The sequence below is a fragment of the Oncorhynchus gorbuscha genome, linkage group LG10 (assembly GCF_021184085.1).
Source record: "Oncorhynchus gorbuscha isolate QuinsamMale2020 ecotype Even-year linkage group LG10, OgorEven_v1.0, whole genome shotgun sequence".
Classification (NCBI taxonomy): domain Eukaryota; kingdom Metazoa; phylum Chordata; class Actinopteri; order Salmoniformes; family Salmonidae; genus Oncorhynchus; species Oncorhynchus gorbuscha.
Window position 1 is genome coordinate 52,375,978 of NC_060182.1, and position 22,748 is coordinate 52,398,725.

The following is a 22,748-nucleotide window of genomic DNA, read 5'->3' on the forward strand; positions in this document are numbered from 1 at the left end:
GACATGTTAGATGTTTGTTTATTGAACAGTGGTTTGTTAATTCTCTGGCAAGCTGTTTCTCAATTGTAAACCTCATCTGTCCAATATTCCCAATTCCCTAACGTGTGGCTCAGCATTGGGCATTTACTTCTTATTACTGTACCTTATGCCAAAAAATAATTCAAGTATCAAAAGTGCATTATTGCAATACTGTCCCGCTGCAAATGCAAAATGCTTTAAATACTATAAAACCTTCAGTGCATACAGCTCAAGAAAAACAAGTCACTTAAGAAATTGTATCCCCTCTCCCTTTGGTCTCAGACGTCAGGAAGTGGACCCAATGCTCTCTGACCCCCTTTAGAAATGTTTTAATATATACATTTATTATATCAATACAAATGTAAAAAAAAAAAAGAAAGTGCACTATGATGACGGCTATCTGCATAATAAGCCTATCCGTTCTGCTCAGCAGTGACCTGCATTCCCCCAAAATCCTCGTCGTCTTCCAGGCTTCGTTTCAGGCTGCCTGTGAGATACAGAGTCAAAAATCCATAAAGAAAGACTGGTGAGGTTAAATAAACTGTAAAAACCCATTTAATCCAAACTGTAAATATCAACTTCATGGGATGAAAACCAGTTGTAATTGGGCATATGAGTGCATACATTCTGTCCAGTCACTGATCAATAATAAGCTACTTTCAATGTGTTGCATTATAGGAATTATCTGACCTGCACCCATTGATTGTACACGAATGTACTAGGATGATAGAGTAATTTATTTTGACATTAATGAAAAACATATGAACAGTGGTAGCTATGACGACACAGCCATGTTGAAATGAGCCTTGCTGTTGGAAAACCACAGAAAGTGTTGGTACATAAGCACCTCCAACTGCAATGGACTTCTTTCTAGGTAGTTTGTAAGTCATCTCAAATTCACCCACGGTGACACAATAAGCCCAGATTCTTGGAACTGTCACCTGAATGCAAGTTGCACACACTGACCTGGCATTCCAGCATGCAGGGAGAATGATCTGCCCAGCTGTATTGGTGACATCTTGATGGTGAGTTTAGCTGAGTAGATCGCTTCATATTCCTAGAAAACCCAGAGATGGAGGGAGCAATGTCACAAACATTCAGACAGAAATGGTCTTGTTTTGAGCAGACATTTATTTATCTGCCAAATTTGTAATGTTGAAATCCACTGAATATCCCTCAAGCCATTTTGGTATATCAGTGGTGAGAGCTGTTTGGAAGGTTGAATCAACAACTTGATACAGAGGACCCTACCTGTAATTGATGCACAAAGCCCACGTTAGGGTTGATGCAGAATCTCCTCTCCTGAACGTGGCTGAAAGCATCCCTGCAGAAGAACCAGCCAAATACAGCAGGACATGTGACTAGATCTTTAGTCACTATGCAGCAGTAATACATGGAGTGAACTCATAAAATGTCTAGGACAAAAAAAAAATCCATATTGCGATAAATTTAAATTTTGTTTGCAATAATCAGCGATAAATTACAGTAAATACTTTTTGGGAGAGACTAGCTTGGCGATATGGAAAAAAGTAATATTGCAATAAATGTAACTACACTGAACAAAAATATAAACGCAGCAATTTCAAAGATTTGAGCTCTGGGGCATCCTGTTTCTACAACTTCCACCTGTGGTGAATTCAATTTATTGTACTTGATTTGGAAAGGCACACCTGTCTATATAAGGTTCCACAGTTGACAGTGCATGTCAGAACAAAAAACCAAGCCATGAGGTCAAATTGTCCGTAGAGCTCCAAGACAGGATTGCGTCGAGACACAGATCTGGGGGAGGGTACCAAAAAATGCCTGCAGCATTGAAGGTCCCCAAGAACACAGTGGCCTCCATCATTCTTAAACGGAAGAAGTTTGGAACCACCAAGACTCTTCCTAGAGCTGGCTGCTCGGACAAACTGAACAATCGGGGGAGAAGTGCCTTGATCAGGGAGGTGATGGTCACTGACAGAGCGCCAGAGTTCCTCTGAAGATGGGAGAACCTTGCAGAAGGACAGCACTCCACCAATCAGGCCTTTATGGTAGAGTGGCCAGATGGAAACCACTCCTCAGTAAAAGGCACGACAGCCTGCTTGGAGTTTGCCAAAAGGCACCTAAAGGACTCTCAGACCATGAGAAACAAGATTCTCTGATCTGATGAAACCAATATTTAACTTTTTTGCCTAAAAGCCAAGCGTCACATCTGGAAGAAACCTGGCACCATCCCTACGGTGAAGGATAGTGGTGGCAACATGTTGTGGCGATGTTTTTCAGCGTCAGGGACTGGGAGACTAGTCTGGATCAAGGGAAAGATAACGGAGCAAAGTAGAGATCCTTGATGAAAACCTGCTCCGGGCCTCAGACTGGGACAAAGGTTCACCTTCCAACAGGATAATGACTCTTAGCACACAGCCAAGGCAATACAGGAGTGGCTTCGGGACAAGTCTCTGAATGTCCTTGAATGGCTCAGCCAGAGCCCAGACTTGAACCTTATCGAACATCTCTGGAGACCTGACAATAGCTTGGCAGCGACACTCTCCAACCAACCTGACAGCGCTTGAGAGGATCTGCAGAGAAGAATGGGAGAAACTCCCCAAATACAGGTGTGTCAAGCTTGTAGAGTCATACCCAAGAAGACTTGAGGCTGTAATCGCTGCCAAAGGTGCTTCAACAAAGTAAAGGGTCTGAATACTTATGAAAATCTGATAGCGTTTTTATTTTTAATACATTTGAAAAACATTTTTTTGCTGTTTTTGCTTTGTCATTATGGGGTATTGTGTGTAGACTGATGAGGGGGAAATCAATTTAAGAATAAGGCAGTAGAAACAATGTAGAAAAAGTCAAGGGGGCCGAATACTTTCCGAATGAACTGTATATACACTCACAGAAAGCTGTGAGTCTCCTCTCTGTGACTAGAAAAATAGCTGCATTAAACTATTTTTCCCGCAATAGCATTTTGAACAACGTTCACATGCTTGTGCTACTCAGAATGCATCGCTCTCTCCTCCGCACGGACCGTGGGGAGAGGGAGTGAGTCAGCAGCAAACAGCGAAACCGGGATAGGCAGACACTTTTATAGCAGGACTCAACACAATGCATAGGATTTTACTGTTGAACAAATTATTTACATTTACATTTAAGTCATTTAGCAGACGCTCTTATCCAGAGCGACTTACGGTTTTATAACCATCTACACAAACATTGTGTAGCAAAAACACCAACATTTGCTTTGGTAAGAGGAAGTCAATATCCGTGTTGGCCATTTTCGGTTTATCATTCCAGCTCTACTCTGAACTAGCTAGCAATAAATGAAGCCTGCATGGTTTGTTGAACGGTCTTACCTGTATTTTACACCAAATGTCTCCATAAGGTATGCAATAACCAAGGCAGCACTGAAAGAAGAGAGAATTATTTAGATTAAGATTGATACTAATCTTCATCTTTAAGTATCAGGAAGATCAATCAAGATCAATAGACAAGCAGGCAATTTTTAAACACTGGATCTGTTCAAAATCAAATATTTTACACGAGGTAACCAACCTTCTTGATATCCCTGCGTTTCCATGAACTAGTACCTTTCCTATGTGAACAAGACAAGGAAAGAGTCAAGATTTCTATGGGGAAATAATAAGAATTCAAAAGCACTGTTTTGCACAACCCAACAATTATCCAGGTGCAGAGTACAATAAGTCACATACAGTGCCTTCAGAAAGACTTTTAGCACATTTTCTTGTGTTACAAAGTGGGATTGAAATGGATTTAATTGTAATTTTTGATCAATGATCTACACAAAATACTCATGTCAGTGTCAAAATAAAACACGATCTACACTTACTATATCAACGCAACATGTAAAGTGCGGGTCCCATGTTTCATGAGATGAAGTAAAATAAAAATAATTTTCCATATGCACAAAAAGCTTATTTCTGTCAAATGTTGTGCACAAATTTGTTTACATCCCTGTTAGTGAGCATTTAATCCTTTGCCAGGATAATAAATCCACCTGGCAGATGTGGCATAGCAAAAGGCTGATTAAACAGCACTATCATTACACAGGTGCACCTTATTCTGGGAACAATAAAAGGCCACTCTAAAACGTGCAGTTGTCCCAACAATGCCACAGCTGTCAAATTGAGGAAGCGTGCAATTGTCATGCTGACGGCAGGCATGTCCACCAGAGCTGTTGCCAGAGAATTTAATGTTAATTTCTCTACCATAAGCAGCCTCCAACGCCGTTTTAGAGAATTTGGCAGTACGTCCAACCGGCCTCACAACCGCAGACCACCTGTAACCACGCCAGCCCAGGACCTCCACACGCAGCTTCTTCACCTGCATGATCGTCAAAGGGAGGGGAAGTAGTTGTCTGTAATAAAGTCCTTTTGTGAGGAAAAACTAGTTCTGATTGGCTGGGCTCCCAAGTGGGTGATCTTACATCCCCCCTGGCCCACCCATGGCCACAGCCCTGCCTAGTCATGTGAAATTAATAGATTAGGGACAAATTAAAGTATTTTAGTTAACTGATTTCCTCATATGAACTGTAACTTAGCAAAATCTTTAAAATTGTTGCATGTTGAGTTAATATTTCTCTTCAGTGTAGATTATTATTCAACCCCGAGTCCATGCGTATTACAATCACCTTTGGCAGCAATTACGATCTTACTGGCTAAGTCTCTAAGAGCGTTCCACACCTGGATTGTGTAACATTATTCCTTTCAAAATACTTCAAGCTCTGTCAACTTGGTTGTTGATCATTGCTAAACAACCATTTTCAAGCAGATTTAGGTCAAAACTGTAATTCGGCTAGTCGGGAACAGTCAGTGTCTTCTTGGTAGTTTTAGGTGATTTCATCTCCCAGTGTCTGGTGGAAAGCAGACTGGATCAGGTTTTCCTCTAGGATTCTGCCTGTGCTTCGCTGTTTCCTTTTAATCCTGAAAAACTTGAGTCCTTAACGATTACAAGCATACCCATAACGTGATGCAGCCACCATTACGCTTGAAAATATGGAGAGTGGTAATCAGTAATGTGTTGTATTTTTCCCAAACAACTGTATTCAGGACAAAAAAACTAATTGCTTTGACACATTTTTGCAGTATTACTTTAGTGCCTTGTTGCAAAAAGGGTGCATGTTTTGGAATATATACAGTACCAGTCAAAAGTTGACACCTACTCATTCCAGGGTTTTTATTTGGACTATTTTCTAACATATGGAGTGTCACTCTTGATTGCAAGCGTTAAATTAAAATATATATTACATTTGAGATTCTTCAAACTAGCCCCCCCATTGCCTTGATGGCAGCTTTGCACACGCTTGGCATTCTCTCAACCAGCTTCATGAGGTAGTCACCTGGAATGCATTTCAATTAACAGGTGTGCCTTGTTAAAAGTTAATTTGTGGAATATCTTAATGCATTTGAGCCAATCAGTTGAAGACCGCCACAGGAAAGGAAGACCCTGAGTTACCTCTGCTGCAGAGGATAAGTTCATTCGTTACCAGCCTCTGGAATTGCAGACCAAATAAATGCTTCAGAGTGCAAGTAACAGACATCTCAACATCAACGTTCAGAGACTGCATGAAATCAGGCCTTCATGGTCAAATTGCTGCAAAGAAACCACTACTAAAAGGACACGAACAAAAATAAGAGACTTGATTGGGCCAAGAAACACAAGCAATGGACATTAGAACCCTGGAAATCTGTCCTTTGGTCTGATGAGTCCAAATTTGAGATTTTTGGTTACAACCACTGTCTTTGTGAGATGCAGAGTAGGAGAATGGATGATCTCTGCATGTGTGGTTCCCACCGTGAAGCATGAAGGTGGTGTGATGGTGCTTTGGTGCCCACACTATCAGTGATTTATTTAGAATTCAAGGCACACTTAACCAGCATGGCTACCACAGCATTCTGCAGTGTTACGTCATCCCATCTGGTTTGCGCTTAGTGGGACTTACAACACACCTCTAGGCTGTGTAAGGGCTATTTAACCAAGGGGGAGAGGGGTGGAGTGCTGCTTCAGATGACCTGGTCTCCACAAATCACCAGACCTCAACCCAATTGAGATGAGTTGGGACTGCAGAGTGAAGGAAAAGTAGCAAACAAATGCTCAGCATATGTGGGAACTCCTTCAAGACTGTTGGAAATGCATTCCAGGTGATAACCTCATGAAGCTGCTTGAGAGAATGCCAAGAGTATGCAAAGGCTGTCATCAAGGCAAAGGGTGGCTATTTGAAGAATCTCAAATATTAAATATATTTTGATTTGATTAACACTTTTTTTGGTTGCTACATGATTCCATATGTGCCATTTCATAGTTTTGATGTCTTCACTATTCTACAATGTAAAAAATAAAAAAATTAAGAAAAACCCTTGAATGAGTAGGTGTCCAAACTGTTTTACTGGTACCGTAAATATTATATACAGGCTTCCTTCTTTTCAATCTGTCAATTAAGTTAGTATTGTGGTGATCCATCCTCAGGTTTCTCCTATCGCAGCCATTAAACTCTAACTGTTTTAAAGTCAACATTGGCCTCATGGTGAAATCCCTGAGCAGTGTCCTTCCTCTCCGGCAATGGAGTTATGAAGGATGGCTGTATCTTTGTAATGACTGGGTGTATTGATACACCATCCAAAGTGTAATTAATTAAATCAAAGGTATATTCAATGTCTGCTCTTTTTTTATTCAAGACAATTTTACTCCTTAACTTTAGGCTTTCCATAACAAAGGGGTTGAATACTTATTGACAAGACATTTTGGGGAAAAAAATCCACTGACATTATGGGATATTGTGTGTAGATCAGTGACAAAACATAAATGTAAATCAATAAAAAATAAAAAATTCAGACTAACAAAATCTGAAAAAGGTTGAGGGGTGTGAATACTTTCTGAAGGCACTGTAGAAGGAAAAGAAGTACCTGCACATTGTTGTATGCATTTTTTTGAATTAAATTCTAAAGACAATATTCAATCCAATTAAATACATTTTTATTACCTCCGCTTGCTAAACAGCCATCAATAAATTCTTTAGTCTGTGGATAGAGGAGAAAATACATTTAGGCCTACTAGCAATAACATGGCAGGTCAGGCTGCAGTACATTGTAACATTATCCACCACATTTAGCTCATGCTGAAACTCACCATAGGGAAATATCTAATTATGTTTTCCACAGGATTGTCGGCAATATCTAAAACAAGGTATCTGAAAACAGAAGAAAGCAGACCACATGAATTAGCTGATCGATTGAGTGAGATGTCATTTAGCTGAGTTTTAAACACGTACCTATTCTCAGTTTGATTCTTACCGAAATTTATGTGGGAAGTTGGGCTTTATAAAATTTGCCTCAATATCTTGGCGAACACACACTAAGTGTGTTATCTCCTGTCTTTCAAGGATGGAAAGCTAAAAGAGGACAAAAAGGTTCAGTTAACAGCACATTGTACAAACTCAAAAAAATGTATTATTTTTATGGTCCAGGACCTTCAACATTTCGATAAATAATTTTAAAGGGTCATCCACCCCAAAGACACTAACTATAACTATGAGAATAAACTACACAACTAGAAAATGTTGGCGAACATCCACACTGGAGGCAAGGTCATCGTTCTACATTACACCTGTCAATCAACTGATCAACACATCCTACTGCACGCTGTAGGCCTAATAATAAAATCTGGGAAACTCAAATTAGTATGTTATGTTTGGTTACATAAGACAGGTTACTTAAAGAGTAACTTGTGAAAAAAATGGGGGAGAAAAAACATTTAAATCCAGATGTTTTAGGTTTAGTTAGCAGGTGACAGTGCACCTTATTTGGCAATGTGAAAAACCGATGTCAAAGCTGACGTGCATATCTATGTAACGTAGGTAAATGATGCAATGACGCCACGTAAAATGTTGTGCTTACATAGCATTCCTAACCTAGCCCAGTGTCTGCTGTATGGATCAAGCAGTCATTTGAAAGAGTAAGAAAATTTAAGCGAGACAACTCCAAGGCGAAATCCATTAACGTCAAGTTAATGGAATTCATTGCCATTGACAATCAGTCGTTCTGCCGTGGGATGTTGGCTTTCACGACTGGTCGAGAACCGGTACACACTAACGTTACCAAGTGCGCCATTGTTTCAAATGTTTCCCTACCGGAGTTACACAGTAATAGCGTCACTGCTATTTGCTTCACGACATACTATGGAACGCCATTTGAGTCTTTGCGTGTCAAAAAAGATACACGTCAAATAACACTATTTGACGCGTTTAATAACAGTTATATTACAGAATGTTGTGTTCAGAATATACGTGCAATCCAAGCGCCACCACTACCATCAGTAGCACTGTCAAAGCCGTACAAAAAAGTGCAAACACAGGCCACGAACGATGCGTTTACAATACCGCGTTGGTTATAAAGCATTATTTGTTTGACCGCAACTTCTGGGGTAGCTTGCCAGCTGTAGCTTGGTACCTTAGCCAGCACCAATACAACCAGCCGGAAAATAATGACCAGTAGAAACGGCATTTTCACTATTCTTAGCAATGATTTAGGAATCATTGTGAGTAAGTATTAACTAGGTTGCCACTTGTTGTTCGCCTATTGAAATTGAACTTCAGTTCATGAACATAAATAGCTCGCCAGCTACTTAACCCTGTTGCCCAAAGCTAACATTATAAGCAGCCAGCTAGCTTCACCTGGCTAGTGAGGCTCGAAATGACCAGGTTATGTGTTGTGAAGCTAGCCACAATAAGGATTAGGCACAAGTGGAATTTGCGGTTTGCCTTCAAAATAAAAGTACCCCTTTGAAAGTGTTGCAGAAGGTTACAATTGGTGGAATCATGCCATATTTAGACTACATAATGTTAAACAACGTTGAAATGTGAAGCAATGAAATGGGGTATCAGTCTACTCGGTGACACACAGAGCACAACTGTGAAGAGTTTACACAAATATTAGCGTTGCAGCTCTAATTGCAGGACTGTGACTATGTCAAATCATCTCTCCAGTCAGCCTATTGTGTGTATTGACATTCATATTGCACTGTACAGCCTTGCCCCCATTTCATTGATCCCCAATCCTTAGGTATCAGTCTACTCAATACCCAATATATTTTTCCCCAATGTCCTCCTCAGAGGTATCACGACTCCAAAACACCCACACAGTATTGTTTTTCTTTGGGAATGGTGTTCAATACACATAGGTTGACAATAAATGTGTCTCAATTCAATTGAATCCCGCAATTAGAGCTACAATGCTAATGTTCTCTGGGTGTCACTGAGTAGACTGATACCCCATGTCATTGATCAACAATCCATAGGTAAGGCTATACAGCGAAATAAGTATGCCCCAATGCATTTCTAAAGTATAATACATCTAGTGTGATTTAAAGAGATTGTCAAACAAATTGTCTTTTGTTGATTTTATATACCATTTCAACCTCGTTTCGCATGATCTATTCAATTACATACCACCCTGCATATCACTGCTGGCTTGCTTCTGAAGCTAAGCAGGGTTGGTCCTGGTCAGTCCCTGGATGGGAGACCAGATGCTGCTGGAAGTTTAAAAAATGAACAAACGCGGTAATTTATTATGTGACGTGCAGTCATATTCAGGTCCTGACTGGTCAACAAGCTTATTTGACATGCAAAGACCCAAATGAAACGACTGAACAAATGAAACGAGAGAATGAAACAACTGAATAAATGAACAATGAAACAGCAAATAATGGAAAGAAATTGGTTTTGATCCTGTTTTACTGGTAATGGGGACATGCATAAATGCCAACAAAACCTTTTGGTCAGTGGTGTGTGTAACCTTTTTTTAACTAGGCAAGTCAGTTAAGAACAAATTCTTATTTACAATGATGGCCTACCTCGGCCAAACCGGAATGACGCTGGGCCACACATTGGATGCTACTGTAGGCTGAATGATAGAACAGCTAGTTCCATGTTAAAATGTTATGGGATGCACTTTCTCCATAGTTTTTTTTATGGTAGGCCACTCTGGTAGGCTGGAAGTTGCAGAATATTCACAGGGTTCTAATCTGAGCTCAGTGCCTAATTTATTTGGAGGGAACATTGGTCTTGGTACTGTATAAAAACCAACAACGACTACCAGGGTCCCTGTCAAAGGTATGTTTAAATTTTTCAGAAATAGATGGATGTATATTGTACGGGATGAATATTGTAAATTAAGGATTTGGAAGGAGGGGGGGGCATCTGACTCAGGTGGGATTAGAACTCACAGCCATTGAACTATGAGACAACTTTCTTTGTGGATGCGCCACCAATTGCTTGAAAACTATTTTTTTCTAAATCTTGGATACAAAATGACGTTTAGAAATGGGTCTATAATTACTCTGTAGGCAGGGGGTCTAGATTAGGCTTTAAGTAAATTGTCATTCGTAACATATATGAAAAGGATGACGGACATCCACAAATTATGTCCCAGATTTACATTTACCATGTTACTTCTACTCAGAGAACAGCTTGATTAATAAGGTAACAGTCCATTCAGTTCATGTTCATTGTCAGTGACAACTGCAAATAATACTTAAGTGTACATGTAAAGGGAAAATGATATAGAAACTCATATTTCAATGTAGCAATTCAACAAACGCCATTTAGCATGTGCATCTTTTACAGCATGTTACTGCTTGCCCTGTTGCTCAAGTGATTTGGTTTGCAAGTGATTCACATTTTTCTAATGGTTGTTTATTAAGTTAGAATATTTTTCACTGTGCTGATCTGTCTGTTCTGTGCAACCATTTGGTCTTGAACAATTTGCTCAGTGCCGAAATTTGGTCTGAAATATATTTTTTGTTATGTGTTGGACACCAGTAAGCCTAGCTGTCATCTAATGGGACTGTCCAGCCCTTTTATCATCTTAAGTAATACATGCTTTTATTTCCACATGCCTAGATTACTGTAAGTCTTTGTATACGCCGCAGTCAAATCACTCCAACGTCTGCAGTTTGTTCAATATTCTGCAGCTCTGCTTTAACAGGCAGCAGAAAATGTAACCATAATACACCTATTTTCAAATCAAAATGTATTTGTCACCATTACTACTTCCGGCGCCGACTGAGATGGCCGCCTCGCTTCGCGTTCCTAGGAAACTATGCAGTTTTTTGTTTTTTTACGTGTTATTTCTTACATTAGTACCCCAGGTCATCTTAGGTTTCATTACATACAGTCGAGAAGAACTACTGAATATAAGATCAGCGTCAACTCACCATCAGTACGACCAAGAATATGTTTTCCGCGACGCGGATCCTGTGTTCTGCCTTACAAACAGGACAACGGAATGGATCGCATGCAGCGACCCAAGGAAACGACTCCGAAAAAGAGGGAAACGCGGCGGTGTTCTGGTCAGACTCCGAAAAAGGGCACATCGCGCACCACTTCCCAGTATTCTTCTTGCCAATGTCCAGTCTCTCGACAACAAGGTTGATGAAATCCGAGCAAGGGTGGCATTCCAGAGGGACATCAGAGACTGCAACGTTCTCTGCTTTACGGAGACATGGCTTACTGGGAAAACGCTATCCAGGGCGGTACAGCCAACGGGTTTCTCCACGCATCGCGCCGACAGAAACAAACATCTATCTGGTAAGAAGAGTGGAGGGGGCGTATGCCTCATGACTAACGGGACATGGTGTGATGAAGGAAACATACAGGAACTCAAATCCTTCTGTTCACCTGATTTAGAATTCCTCACAATCAAATGTAGACCGCATTATCTTCCAAGAGAATTCTCTTCGATTATAATCACAGCCGTATATATCCCCCCCAAGCAGACACATCGATGGCTCTGAACGAACTTTATTTAACTCTTTGCAAACTGAAAAACATTTATCCGGAGGCTGCATTCATTGTAGCTGGGGATTTTAACAAAGCCAATCTGAAAACAAGACTCCCTAAATTTTATCAGCATATCGATTGCGCAACCAGGGGTGGTAAAACCTTGGATCATTGTTACTCTAACTTCCGCGACGCATATAAGGCCCTGCCCCGCCCCCTTTCGGAAAAGCTGACCACGACTCCATTTTGCTGATCCCTGCCTACAGACAGAAATTAAAACAAGAGGCTCCCACGCTGAGGTCTGTCCAACGCTGGTCAGACCAAGCTGACTCTACACTCCAAGACTGCTTCCATCACGTGGACTGGGACATGTTTCGTATTGCGTCAGATGGGAATATTGACGAATACGCTGATTCGGTGTGCGAGTTCATTAGAACGTGCGTCGAAGATGTCGTTCCCATAGCAACGATAAAAACATTCCCTAACCAGAAACCGTGGATTGATGGCAGCATTCGCGTGAAACTGAAAGCGCGAACCACTGCTTTTAATCAGGGCAAGGTGTCTGGCAACATGACTGAATACAAACAGTGCAGCTATTCCCTCCGTAAGGCTATCAAACAAGCTAAGCGTCAGTACAGAGACAAAGTGGAATCTCAATTCAATGGCTCAGACACAAGAGGCATGTGGCAGGGTCTACAGTCAATCACGGACTACAAGATGAAATCCAGCCCAGTCACGGACCAGGATGTCTTGCTCCCAGGCAGACTAAATAACTTTTTTGCCCGCTTTGAGGACAATACAGTGCCACTGACACGGCCTGCAACGGAAACATGCAGTCTCTCCTTCACTGCAGCCGAGGTGAGTAAGACATTTAAACGTGTTAACCCTCGCAAGGCTGCAGGCCCAGACGGCATCCCCAGCCGCGCCCTCCGAGCATGCGCAGACCAGCTGGCCGGTGTGTTTACGGACATATTCAATCAATCCCTATACCAGTCTGCTGTTCCCACATGCTTCAAGAGGGCCACCATTGTTCCTGTTCCCAAGAAAGCTAAGGTAACTGAGCTAAACGACTACCGCCCCGTAGCACTCACTTCCGTCATCATGAAGTGCTTTGAGAGACTAGTCAAGGACCATATCACCTCCACCCTACCTGACACCCTAGACCCACTCCAATTTGCTTACCGCCCAAATAGGTCCACAGACGATGCAATCTCAACCACACTGCACACTGCCCTAACCCACCTGGACAAGAGGAATACCTATGTGAGAATGCTGTTCATCGACTCCAGCTCGGCATTCAACACCATAGTACCCTCCAAGCTCGTCATCAAGCTCGAGACCCTGGGTCTCGACCCCGCCCTGTGCAACTGGGTACTGGACTTCCTGACGGGCCGCCCCCAGGTGGTGAGGGTAGGCAACAACATCTCCTCCCCGCTGACCCTCAACACGGGGGCCCCACAAGGGTGCGTTCTGAGCCCTCTCCTGTACTCCCTGTTCACCCACGACTGCGTGGCCACGCACGCTCCAACTCAATCATCAAGTTTGCGGACGACACAACAGTGGTAGGCTTGATTACCAACAACGACGAGACGGCCTACAGGGAGGAGGTGAGGGCCCTTGGAGTGTGGTGTCAGGAAAATAACCTCACACTCAACGTCAACAAAACTAAGGAGATGATTGTGGACTTCAGGAAACAGCAGAGGGAACACCCCCTATCCACATCGATGGAACAGTAGTGGAGAGGGTAGCTAGTTTTAAGTTCCTCGGCATACACATCACAGACAAACTGAATTGGTCCACTCACACTGACAGCGTCGTGAAGAAGGCGCAGCAGCGCCTATTCAACCTCAGGAGGCTGAAGAAATTCGGCTTGTCACCAAAAGCACTCACAAACTTCTACAGATGCACAATCGAGAGCATCCTGGCGGGCTGTATCACCGCCTGGTACGGCAACTGCTCCGCCCTCAACCGTAAGGCTCTCCAGAGGGTAGTGAGGACTGCACAACGCATCACCGGGGCAAACTACCTGCCCTCCAGGACACCTACACCACCCGTTGTTACAGGAAGGCCATAAAGATCATCAAGGACATCAACCACCCGAACCACTGCCTGTTCACCCCGCTATCATCCAGAAGGCGAGGTCAGTACAGGTGCATCAAAGCTGGGACCGAGAGACTGAAAAACAGCTTCTATCTCAAGGCCATCAGACTGTTAAATAGCCACCACTAACATTGAGTGGCTGCTGCCAACACACTGTCATTGACACTGACCCAACTCCAGCCATTTTAATAATGGGAATTGATGGGAAATGATGTAAATATATCACTAGCCACTTTAAACAATGCTACCTTATATAATGTTACTTACCCTACATTATTCATCTCATATGCATATGTATATCTCAGCCTCCAGTATTTATGCGGCAGTAGTTTATGTGTCGGGGGGCTAGGGTCAGTTTGTTTATCTGGAGTACTTCTCCTGTCCTATTCGGTGTCCTGTGTAAATCTAAGTGTGCGTTCTCTAATTCTCTCCTTCTCTCTTTCTCTCTCTCGGAGGACCTGAGCCCTAGAACCATGCCCCAGGACTACCTGACATGATGACTCCTTGCTGTCCCCAGTCCACCTGGCCATGCTGCTGCTCCAGTTTCAACTGGCCTGGGCCCTAGGACCATGTCCCAGGACTACCTGACATGAGGACTCCTTGCTGTCCCCAGTCCACCTGGCCATGCTCCTGCTCCAGTTTCAACTGTTCTGCCTTACTATTATTCAACCATGCTGGTCATTTATGAACATTTGAACATCTTGGCCACGTTCTGTTATAATCTCCACCTGGCACAGCCAGAAGAGGACTGGCCACCCCACATATGCTCTCTCTAATTCTCTCTTTCTTTCTCTCTCTCGGAGGACCTGAGCCCTAGGACCGTGCCCCAGGACTACCTGACATGATGGCTCCTTGCTGTCCCCAGTCCATCTGACTGTGCTGCTGCTCCAGTTTCAACTGTTCTGCCTTATTATTATTTGACCATGCTGGTCATTTATGAACATTTGAACATCTTGGTCATGTTCTGTTATAATCTCTACCCGGCACAGCCAGAAGAGGACTGGCCACCCCACATAGCCCGGTTCCTCTCTAGGTTTCTTCCTAGGTTTTGGCCTTTCTAGGGAGTTTTTCCTAGCCACCGTGCTTTTACACCTGCATTGTTTGCTGTTTGGGGTTTTAGGCTGGGTTTCTGTACAGCACTTTGAGATATCAGCTGATGTACGAAGGGCTATATAAATAAATTTGATTTGATTTGATTTGATATACTGTACTCTACAACATCGACTGCATCCTTATGTAACACATGTATCACTAGCCACTTTAACTATGCCACTTTGTTTACTTTGTCTACACACTCATCTCATATGTATATACTGTACTCGATACCATCTACTGTATGCTGCTCTGTACCATCACTCATTCATATATCCTTATGTACATGTTCCTTATCCCCTTACACTGTGTATAAGACAGTAGTTTTGGAATTGTTAGTTAGATTACTTGTTGGTTATCACTGCATTGTCGGAACTAGAAGCACAAGCATTTCGCTACACTCGCATTAACATCTGCTAACCATGTGTATGTGACAAATAAAATTTGATTTGATTTGATTTGCACCAAATACAACAGACCATAACGTGAAATTCTTAAATTCTTAAGAGCCCTTAACCAACAATATTTTTTCCCCAAAAAATTTGAGAGACAAATAACTAAAAGGAAAAATTGTAACAATAAAATAACAATAACAAGGGGTACCGAGTCAATGTGTAGGGGTACGAGTTAGTCAAGGTAATATGTACATGTAGGTAGGGGTAAAGTGACTATGCAGAAAACTGTTAAGGGTGTGAATGCCTTTTTGTCTGTGTGTGGTTAAGACTTGGCGCCTCAAAACATTTTATAACTAATAAAATAAAAGGGTCAATGCAAATAGTCCGGAAAGCCATTTGATTAAATGTTCAGCAGTCTTGTGGCTTGGGGGTAGCTGAGAGTTTAGCTTCTCTACACTGGCGACCAGTCCCTTTCAGAATACATTTTATAATTGCATTAACCAAGTTTAAGACTTGGTTTAGCCCCATCCTATATCTTTGATATTTTAATCGCCTTACGAGCCAGGTCGCAACCGGAGATTCTTTGGCAGGGCACTGTTGACCATTCCAAAGTCTAGGTTGAAAACAAAAGGAAACCGGGCATTTGCCATTAGGGCACCTAATCAGGCATGCAAATTCAGTGCCTCTTTAAATCACTGCTAAAGACACACTTTTATAAAGATATATTTCAGCCTCCCGGGTGGCGCAGTGGTTAAGGGCGCTGTACTGCAGCACCAGCTGTGCCATCAGAGTCCCTGGGTCCGCGCCCAGGCTCTATCGTAACCGGCCGCGACCGGGAGGTCCGTGGGGCGACGCACAATTGGCCTAGCGTCGTCCGGGTTAGGGAGGGCTCGGTAGGGATGTCCTTGTCTCATCGCGTACCAGCGACTCCTGTGGCGGGCCGGGCGCCAGTGAGCGCTAACCAAGGTTGCACGGTGTACCCTCTGACACATTGGTGCGGCTGGCTTCCAGGTTGGATGCGCGCTGTGTTAAGAAGCAGTACGGCTGGTTGGGTTGTGTTCTTCTTATATTTTATTATATTAAGCACTGTTACTTGTATTGAAAAGCGTTATATAACTGAAGTTAATATTATTTTGGCCTATGCTTGTAGGCCTATTTTACATTCAGCAATAAGCAATAGCAAGCCTGCTTCTCTCCTTGAACAGGCCTAGTATTAATAAAAGAGTTACCATTTTGAAATGGCTGCGCTCTGCAGACCAAAGTTGCACGATTTTAAACAAAATTACTCTACCTAGGCTAACAGTAAAATTAGAAATGATATTATTGTTATCAAGTAAGTAGGCTACACAATTATTACAGTCCAGACAAACTGCAGTGATGTAGGTTAATTTTAATAACAGCTCAAATGTCCTATTTTGAATGCATGCTTCATGCTGAAATAACTGCATAGGCAAGGCCTGATTATGCAACCATTTGGATCAGTTATGGGTCTATTCGACAGTTTACAACAGGGCTATCAAACGCATTCCACAGAGGGCCTAGTGTCTGTAGGTTTTAGTTTTTTCCTTTCAATTAAGCCCTCAATTAAGCCCTTGACTACCAGGTGTGGAGAGTTCCTTACTAATATTAATTTATCTATCAAATACAAGGGAAGAACAAAAACCCACATATACTCAGCCCTCCATAGTTTGATACCAGTGGTTTACAAGGTTCAGAAAGGTACATTATTAGCAGGCCCCTCATATGGTGTATTTGAGAAGAAATTGGCTTCTGACACAGGTGTGCTGTCTGTCGTGGATAATCAGTCTCCCAAGTCATCCCATAATTAATGTGGCCAACAACATGCTCACACAACCAGTTATTCAGGAAAGCTCACAATGCGCTCTGCCTCCTGTCCTCTCCGAACGGCTATTCCTAGTTAGAACCCTTCAATAGAAGACGTTTTTGATTGATTGTTGACGTTGTATCGTTGGGCACTCTAAAAGTGACCCCAATGATAGAAATAGTTCCCCACTGTTTTGGTAGTTATCGGGTGGACGCCGCTGTTCACTTGAATTATAACTACTTAAATGTTTATCGTCCTTGGTGTGGGTGGCCCTTCACACTTAGAGGGTCGGTGTGAGTGCAGGCTTTTGTTCCAGCCAAGCAGAAACACACCTGATTCTACCAATCAATTATCCACCATCGTCAGTCGAGACTGACTTATTGAATGAGGTGCCACTGCTTAACTGGTCTGGAACAAAGGTCTGCACCCACACTTGCCCTCCACAGATCAGAATAACCACCCCTGTTTTAATTATGGTATACCAACTTACCTTGCTTTTCATAGCAGCTGAATAGGGACCTAAAAACAGGCCTGGTAGAATTTCCTAACAATGGAGAAACATGTTTTGGCATCATTATGAGATGACTCAGCACTTCTGTTGCCTGTTTCAAGAATTCCACTGGGGAGAGAAGGGCATAGCTACCTGCATTTCTCGTCTCATTGGATATGCCCAGTCCTGTGGAAGATATCAGGGGGGAAAAAAATCAAGGGATGTTAGCTGGCAGGCTAACGAGCTACTTAACGGTATATTTAAGCAATAATGCACGAGGGGGTGTGGTATATGGCCAATATACAACGGCTAAGGGCTGTTCTTACACGCCTGCCCTTAGCCGTGGTATATTGGCCATATACCACAAACCCTTTCGCTATTAAACTGTTACCAACGTAATTAAGAGTTGTAAAAATAAATGTTTTGTCATACCCATGGTATGTTGATTGGCTGAAAGCAGCGGAATGAGACCATATAAAATAAGTCTTATTTTTTTTAAATTACGTTTGTAACTAGTTTATAATAGCAATTAGGCCTTTCGCCGTGGTTTATTGGCAATATACAAACTACCTAGATAGTTAGCCGACGTTAGGTGGCTAGTTCGCGGAACACATCTAATTTGAGCAGAAATATAATTAACGGTAATTTAAAAATACTTCAGACAAGATTACATTTAACTAACGTTAGTCACATTTGTCGCGTGAGAGATGACATGTTAGACTAATGTTACGTTCATCTTACAAGGGCTGTTTTTGAGTATGCTAACTTGTTCATTTAGCTAGCTGCGTTAGCTTTGCATGCTAGAACTTACCAATAGGTCCTCCTTACACAGAGGAAGGGACGGGAACTGAAGCTTATTCTCCTCGTCCATCTTGCAGTGTACTCGGGCGCCGGTACCCCGGCCTGTCGCTCGGTTTTGTTGGTTTGCTAGCTAAAACTGTACAATTGCAGAAGTTTGTTTTGAGGTTGCACATGCGTTTCCGCCATGCTGCTACCTTTCGGATGCGTCACGTGACCAGAAACAAACGTCACCACGTAGACGTTCTTCTTCGATGACGTTTAACGGCGGTTGGAATCCAATAAATATTGCATTACCGCCACCTACTAGACAACTCCCTTATTATTTGCTTGAAAAAAAAAATAACTTCGATAACCACGGAGACCTGCTCTTAGCTGCTCTCTGTAAATACATGGGAATTTCAATGCGGGATCCTTGGGACGTCACTATCCAATTGAAGTTAACATTGAAAATAAAGACCCTTTCCTGTGTTTGCAAATGTTGCCACACAAGGGCGATGTGCCCAAGTTGGTTGTAGAACAAGGGGGAGTTCTTATAGAACGCCAGCATGGCTCCTTGGCGAGAGAGTTGGAGTGAGGTCGGTCTAGAGGAAATGGTGAGTGTGCTTGAATCCGAAAGTGTGGCAAGTGAAGTGGTGTGGGGGCTGTGCTTTGGCAAAGTGGGTGGGGTTATATCCTGCCTGGTTGGCCCTGTCTGGGGCTATCGTCAGACGGGGCCAGTATCTCCCGACCCCTCCTGTCTCAGCCTCCAGTATTTATTCCACAATAGTTTGTGTCGGGGGCCTAGGGTCAGTCTGTTATATCTGGAGTTTTCTCCTGTCTTATCCGGTGTCCTGTGGGAATTTAAGTATGCCCCCTCTAATTCTCTCTTTCGGAGGACCAGAGCCCTAGGAACATGCCTTAGGACTACCTGGGCTGATGACTCCTTGCTGTCCCCAGTCCACCTGGTCGTGCTGCTGCTCCAGTTTAAACTATTCTGCCTGCGGCTATGGAACCCTGACCTGTTCACCGGACATGCTGTTTTCGACTCTCTCTCTCTACCGCACCCGCTGTTCCGAATGACTGTGTGATCACACTCTCTGTAGTCGAGGTGAGCAAGTACTTTAAACAGGTCAATATTTACAAGGCCGCAGGGCCAGACGGATTACCAGGATGTGTACTCAGAGCATGCGAGGACCAACTGCCAAGTGTCCTGCAAGGGTCCTGAGCTTGGTGATGAACTTGAAAGGCACTCTGGTGTTGAACGCTGAGCTATTATTATTATTATATTACTATAGTCAATGAACAGCATTCTCATGTAGGTGTTCCTCTTGTCCAGGTGGGAGAGTGCAGTGTGGCGTGCCAGTCACGGACCAGGATGTCTTGCTCCCAGGCAGACTAAATAACCTTTTTGCCCGCTTTGAGGACAATACAGTGCCACTGACACGGCCCGCAACTAAAACATGCGGACTCTCCTTCACTGCAGCCGACGTGAGGAAAACATTTAAACGTGTCAACCATCGCAAGGCTGCAGGCCCAGACGGCATCCCCAGCCGCGCCCTCAGAGCATGCGCAGACCAGCTGGCTGGTGTGTTTACGGACATATTCAATCAATCCCTATCCCAGTCTGTTGTTCCCACATGCTTCAAGAGGGCCACCATTGTTCCTGTTCCCAAGAAAGCTAAGGTAACTGAGCTAAACGACTACCGCCCCCGTAGCACTCACTTCCGTCATCATGAAGTGCTTTGAGAGACTAGTCAAGGACCATATCACCTCCACCCTACCTGACACCCTAGACCCACTCCAATTTGCTTACCGCCCAAATAGGTCCACAGACGATGCAATCTCAACCACACTGCACACTGCCCTAACCCATCTGGACAAGAGGAATACCTATGTGAGAATGCTGTTCATCGACTACAGCTCTGCATTTAACACCATAGTGCCCTCCAAGCTCGTCATCAAGCTCGAGACCCTGGGTCTCGACCCCGCCCTGTGCAACTGGGTACTGGACTTCCTGACGGGCCGCCCCCAGGTGGTGAGGGTAGGCAACAACATTTCCACCCCGCTGATCCTCAACACTGGGGCCCCACAAGGGTGCGTTCTGAGCCCTCTCCTGTACTCCCTGTTCACCCACGACTGCGTGGCCACGCACGCCTCCAACTGAATCATCAAGTTTGCGGACAACACAACAGTGGTAGGCTTGATTACCAACAACGACGAGACAGCCTACAGGGAGGAGGTGAGGGCCCTCGGAGTGTGGTGTCAGGAAAATAACCTCACACTCAACGTCAACAAAACTAAGGAGATGATTGTGGACTTCAGGAAACAGCAGAGGGAACACCCCCCTATCCACATTGATGGGACAGTAGTGGAGAGGGTAGTAAGTTTTAAGTTCCTCGGCGTACTCATCACAGACAAACTGAATTGGTCCACCCACACAGACAGCATCGTGAAGAAGGCGCAGCAGTGCCTCTTCAACCTCAGGAGGCTGAAGAAATTCGGCTTGTCACCAAAAGCACTCACAAACTTCTACAGATGCACAATCGACAGCATCCTGTCGGGCTGTATCACCGCCTGGTACGGCAACTGCTCCGCCCACAACCGTAAGGCTCTCCAGAGGGTAGTGAGGTCTGCACAACGCATCACCGGGGGCAAACTACCTGCCCTCCAGGACACCTACACCACCCGATGTCACAGGAAGGCCATAAAGATCATCAAGGACAACAACCACCCGAGCCACTGCCTGTTCACCTCGCTATCATCCAGAAGGTGAGGTCAGTACAGGTGCATCAAAGCTGGGACCGAGAGACTGAAAAACAGCTTCTATCTCAAGGCCATCAGACTGTTAAACAGCCATCACTCACATTGAGTGGCTGCTGCCAACACACTGACTCAACTCCAGCCACTTTAATAATGGGAATTGATGGGAAATTATGTAAAATCTATCACTAGCCACTTTAAACAATGCTACCTAATATAATGTTTACATACCCTACATTATTCATCTCATATGTATATGTATATACTGTACTCTATATCATCTACTGCATCTTTATGTAATACATGTAACACTAGCCACTTTAACTATGCCACTTTGTTTACATACTCATCTCATATGTATATACTGCACTCAATACCATCTACTGTATCTTGCCTATGCCACTCTGTACCATCACTCACTCATATATCTTTATGTACATATTCTTATCCCCTTACACTTGTGTCTATAAGGTAGTAGTTTTGGAATTGTTAGCTAGATTACTTGTTGTTTATTACTGCATTGTCGGAACTAGAAGCACAAGCATTTTGCTATACTCGCATTAACATCTGCTAACCATGTGTATGTGACATAAAATTTGATTTGATTTAGAGATTCGGTCACCTGTGGATCTGTTGGGGTGGTATGCAAATTGGAGTGGGTCCGGGGTCTGGGATGATGGTGTTGATGTGGGCCATTTCATGGTTACGAAATGTGAGTGCTACGGGGCGATAGTCATTTAGACAGGTTAGCTTGGCATTCTTGGGTACAGGGACTATGGTGGTCTGCTTGAAACATGTAGGTATTACGAACTCAGGGAGAGGTTGAAAATGTCAGTGAAGATGCCAGCTGTCCCTGCGGTCTTGTGAATGTTAACCTGTTTAAATGTCTTGCTCACATCGGCTACGTAGAGCGAGATCACACAATCGTCTGGAACAGACATGCACAAATGAAAACTAATTTTATATTCTTCAAATAGCCACCCTTTGCCTTGATGACAGCTTTGTACACTCTCTGGCCTCTAGGTCACTAAACTGCACCAGCACTTATTGACACTCACCTGGACTTCATCACCTCCTTGATTACCTGCCCTATTTCTGACACTCCCTTTGGTTCTTTCCCCAGGCGTTATTGTTTCTGTATCTGTTTCATGGTGGTGCACTGTTTGTGGTTTTTGTTTTGTTCATTTATTAATTAAATGTCTTCACTCCCTGAACTTGCTTCCGGACTCTCAGCGTACATTGTTACGACGACGCTGGGCCAATTGTGCGCCGCCTTATGGGACTCCCAATCACAGCCGAATGTGATACAGCTTGGATTTGAACCAGGTACTATAGTGACACCGCTTGCACTGAGATACAGTGCCTTAGACCGCTGCGCCACTCGGGAGCCCTACATACAACCAACCACCCATAAAATATTTTCTGTAACTACATCGCATGATGGTGATGATGGTGGACACACAAAGTCAAGAAGAATGCAAAGTACATAAATGTACAGTAGGATACAAGTATACACCCCTT

The 22,748-nt window shown here is 43.4% G+C and overlaps 1 protein-coding gene across 1 annotated transcript; it reads right to left on the reverse strand.

Moving 5' to 3' along the window:
* On the reverse strand, window positions 1-18,741 carry styx (serine/threonine/tyrosine interacting protein). The gene is made up of 11 exons (XM_046366375.1): window positions 18,499-18,741; window positions 17,841-17,873; window positions 17,688-17,741; window positions 7,302-7,399; window positions 7,138-7,198; window positions 6,992-7,028; window positions 3,547-3,586; window positions 3,348-3,398; window positions 1,270-1,342; window positions 985-1,075; window positions 1-505 (listed from the first exon to the last, which is right to left on the reverse strand). The coding sequence occupies exons 1-11, from the start codon at window positions 18,556-18,558 to the stop codon at window positions 432-434; spliced, it is 672 nt and encodes a 223-aa protein (XP_046222331.1). The 5' UTR covers window positions 18,559-18,741; the 3' UTR covers window positions 1-431.
* Window positions 18,742-22,748: the final 4,007 nt, after the last annotated feature.